General features: G+C 30.4%; 1 protein-coding gene across 1 annotated transcript in view; it reads right to left on the bottom strand.

Annotated features, from left to right (window-relative positions):
- Positions 1 to 5,000, bottom strand: part of LOC119578553 (protein unc-79 homolog) — a gene marked incomplete in the record, with an annotated part of 181,492 nt that overhangs the window by 172,342 nt on the left and 4,150 nt on the right. Inside the window, 2 exon segments of the mRNA XM_037926122.1 lie at positions 4,660 to 4,752; positions 4,983 to 5,000. The exon segment at positions 4,983 to 5,000 is cut by the window's right edge and continues 153 nt beyond it. Of these exon segments, the coding sequence (XP_037782050.1) occupies positions 4,660 to 4,752; positions 4,983 to 5,000 (111 nt within the window).

The following is a 5,000-nucleotide window of genomic DNA, read 5'->3' on the forward strand; positions in this document are numbered from 1 at the left end:
TCTCTTTCTTTTCTCTTTTTTAATCCCCCTCTGCCTCTGCCTCTCCTCTCAGTGATTTGTTATCTATTTAATCACACTCACTCATTTTAATTACTTACTTTAATTACTTAATCATTCGCATCACTCAATAAATACGAGCAAAAAGAAGTCAAAACCATGACAAAACTCACCGCCGCCACAGTTCCTGGCCCCTCGCTCATACCACTACCCCCTTTGTGGGGGCAAAATCTTGTGCTACCATACAGTAACATGAGAAAAAAAACAACAGAAGCACAGTAACATCTTCCCTTTTTCATAGATGTAATCACGCATGAAGAGAAAAATATTAGGCCATATGTGTTAAAACTGAGTGGCAAGACAGAGACAATGGCATAATTTGGAGATACCAGTCAGTAGGCTAGTGTTACAGGCACTGAAGAGGATGCAAACTTGGAAACACTGAGCAACTTTATCCTTTACCCTTAATGACAGAGACTCAAATAAGAGGAACTTACGAAGAACTTTCACACCCTAGGAGTCTACAAGTGGAGCTTTGGGAATGTACAGATTACAAAAACAAGTTCAAATACTTTATCTATAGAGACAATGAAGATTGAACTAAACCAAGCACAACTAGACTATATGTTATGTTACCACAAAGTCCTCAGAAAAGTCTTGGAAAGTTTTCATTTGGTTAACCACTATATGTGATAAGATCTTATAAACAGTCACATATCTATGTAATAGAGAAGTTCTCTCTAATCAATCATAACAATAATAATGGTAATAACAATAGCAATCCGACAAAATAATAACCACCTATAACACATACTAACAACAATAACAACAATAATAACAACAAACAACAATAATAACAACAATAATAATAACCCAATAATAACAATAATAATAACATAAAGAATAACAATAATAATAACATAATAAATAACAATAATAATAAGCATAATATATAATTAATACAATATTATAATAACAACAATAATTAATAATTATTATAATTATACTATAATAATAAATTATGATAATATAATAATAATCAAATAATAGAATATATTATTATTTTATTATTATTATTATTTAATTATTATTTATTATTTATTATTATTATATAAATAATGATAATAATAATAATTATTATAATTATATTAAGAATAATATTATTATAATTATAATAATGATTAATAATTATATTATAAATAATAATTAAAAATAATATTTAAAATTTTATAATTATAATAATTATTATTATTCTAATTTATAATTAGAGTAATTATAATAATAATTATTATATAGATAAATTATTTTATTATTATTATGAATTTTATTATTTTATTATTATTATTATTACTTATTATTATTATTATTATTATTATGATTATTATTATTAATTATAATTATAATTCAGTATATATTATAATTATTATTATATTTATAATAATAATAATAATTTATATAATAATATAATAATAAAATAAATAATAATATAATAATAATAATAATAATAGCAACATAATAATAACACAATAATAATAACAACAATAATAATAAACAAAATCCCAAATCAAAACATGGCCTGTCTTTTTTTTATTTTTGGAAATACTATTAGGAATATGATTCAAAATTAATGTATTTGCACAAAAAACATACTTAAAAATTAAAAAATAATAGCACACAAACACAAACACACACTCACAGCACACACAGACACATGAGCACACACACCCCACACACACACACGACCCACACAAACACACAGCACCCCCACACCACACATCACACACACACCACACACACACACACACACTCACACACTCCACACAAACACACAAACACACAAACACACAACACACAAACACATACACATACACTACACATACACATACACATACACATACAGACACCTCACATTCACACTCACATTCACCTCACATTCACACTCACATTCCACGTCACCATTCACACTCACATTCACACTCGGCATTCACACTCACATTCACACTCACATTCACACTCCCATTCACACTCCACAACACACTCACACAACACACACACACAGGAAGTTATTGTAGACACTATGGGTCTTGTTTCTTTCTGGAACAATGGTTCTCTATGGTAGGACTCTTGTGAACAGTGTACATCCCCCCACTGTACTTGACCAGAAATTCAGCATGCTTATCAGAGGATCCCCTGACCCTACACCACTAGTGGAGCTTAAAATAATTTCCAAGATTCATTGCCTACGTTTTAATAATAGCTATAATATCTTCTGATTCGCCATGCAAGCTGAATCTTTTACTCACTAAACTCTTTTATAGTAGAATGCAACCAAAACAAATAGTTAAGTCAGACTTCTCTTCTCTCTCCTCTCTCTCTCTCTCTCGCTCTCTCTCTCTCTCTCTCTCTCTCTCTCTCTCTCTTTCTCTCTCTGTCCTCTCTCTCCTCTCTCTCTCTCTACCATTCTCTCTCTCTCTCTACCATCTCTCTCTCTCTCTACCATCTCTCTCTCTCTCTCTACCATTCTCTCTCTCTCTCTCTACCATTCTCTCTCTCTCTCTCTCCATTCTTTCTCTCTCTCTCTCTCTCTCTCTCTCTCTCTCTCTCTCTCTCTCTCTCTCTCTCTCTCTCTCTCTCTCTCTCTCTCTCTCTCTCTCTCTCTCCTCTCTCTCTCTCTCTCTCTCTCTCTCTCTTTCTTTCTCTTTTTTAATCCCCCTCTGCCTCTGCCTCTCCCTCTCAGTGATTTGTTTATCTATTTAATCACTCACTCATTTTAATTACTTACTTAATTACTTAATCATTCGCTCACTCAAACTAAATACAGCAAAAAGAAAGTCAAACCAATGACGAAAACTCACAGCTGGCCTCTCATACCACTACCCCCTTGCAAAATCCTTGTGCTACCATACAGTAACATGAGAGAAAAAAACAACAGAAGCACAGTACAGTCTTCCCTTTTCATAGATGTAATCACCAATGAAGAGAAAAAAATATTAGCCATATGTGTAAAACTGAGTGGCAAGACAGAGACAATGGCATAATATTGGAGAGAACCAGTCATAGGCTAGTGTGACAGGCACTGAAGAGGATGCAAAACTTGGAAAAAACTGAGCAACTTTATCCTTGACTTAATGTAACAGAGACTCAAATAAGAGGAACTTACAGAAGACTTTCACACCCTAGGAGTCTACAAGTGGAGCTTGGGAATGCTAAAGATTACAAAAACAAAGTTCAAATACTTTATATATAGAGACATGAAGAGTGAACTAAACCAAGCAACAACTAGACTATATGTTACCAACAAAGTCCTCAGAAAGTCTTGGAAAGTTTTCATTTGGTTAACCACTATATGTGATAAGATCTTATAAACAGTCACATATCTAGTGTAATAGAGAAGTCTCTCTAATCAATAATAACAATAATAATGGTAATAACAATAGCAATAACAATAATAATAACAATAATAACAACAATAATAACAACAATAAAACAATAATAACAACAATAACAACAATAATAATAACAATAATAATAACAATAATAATAACAATAATAATAACAATAATAATAACAATAATAATAACAATAATAATAATAATAATAATTATTATTATTATTATTATTATTATTATTATTATTATTATTACTATTATTATTATTAATATTAATGATAATAATAATAATTATTATAATTATAATAATAATAATAATTATAATTATTATTATCATAATTATAATTATAATCATAATTATAATTATAATAATTATTATTATTATTATTATTATTAAATTATAATCATAATTATAATTATAATTATTATTATAATAATAATAATAATAATAATAATAATAATAATAATAATAACAACAATAATAATAACAACAATAATAATAACAACAATAATAATAAAACAAAATCCCAAATCAACATGCCTGTCTTTTTATTTTTGGAATACTATTAGGAATATGATTCAAATTATGTATTTGCACAAACAAACATACTTAAAAATGCACACACACACACACACTCACACACACACACACACACACACACACACACACACACACACACACACACACACACACACACACACACACACACACACACACACACACACATACACATACACATACACATACACATACACATACACATACACACACTCACATTCACACTCACATTCACACTCACATTCACACTCACATTCACACTCACATTCACACTCACACTCACACACACACACACACAGGAAGTTATTGTAGACACTATGGTCTTTTCTGGAACAATGGTTCTCTATGGTAGGACTCTGTGAACAGTGTAACCAATCCCCCCACTGTACTTGACCAGAAATTCAGCATGCTTATCAGAGGATCCCTGACCATACACAACTAGTGTAGCTTAAAATAATATTCAAGATTCATTGCCTACAGTTAATAATAGCTATATATCTTCTTATCTCCATGTAAAGCTGAATCTTTTACTCACTAAACTCTTTTAATAGTATCATGCAACCAAAACAAATAGTTAATCAGAGAAAAAAATATAATAACCAACAAGCAGTATCAGTGAGGTGGAAGTGACCTAATCTTGAAAGGTTTAGGACAAATAATGAGAAAAAGGGGAGGTTTCTTACATCGTACGCAACCTAGCTCCAGTATGCTCACCTGAATTATCTGTGTACTGAAAGATCATCATCAAAACTGCCGGAACAGATGCTGCAGCATAGTTTTCTTCCTCACCCTCGACAGCTGGAGCACCTTTAAAAATAATGAACTTATTATCACATAATATCAAAATATTTTCTTTAGCCATGTTACTTTCCATTCATGCAAAATATCAGTCACAGTGAAACCCTACCAAAACTTTCCCTGTTTTAGGAAAAAGCAATTCTGTTTTCTTATTTACTCCTTCTTGCCCCAGAAACAAAAACTACTTTCTACAAATATAAATACAAAGAGAAAACTCTTTACAATATGTATGAACTTACCAACTGTGACAGGCAAAA

This window comes from Penaeus monodon, chromosome 11 (assembly GCF_015228065.2).
Source record: "Penaeus monodon isolate SGIC_2016 chromosome 11, NSTDA_Pmon_1, whole genome shotgun sequence".
NCBI classification, from domain to species: domain Eukaryota; kingdom Metazoa; phylum Arthropoda; class Malacostraca; order Decapoda; family Penaeidae; genus Penaeus; species Penaeus monodon.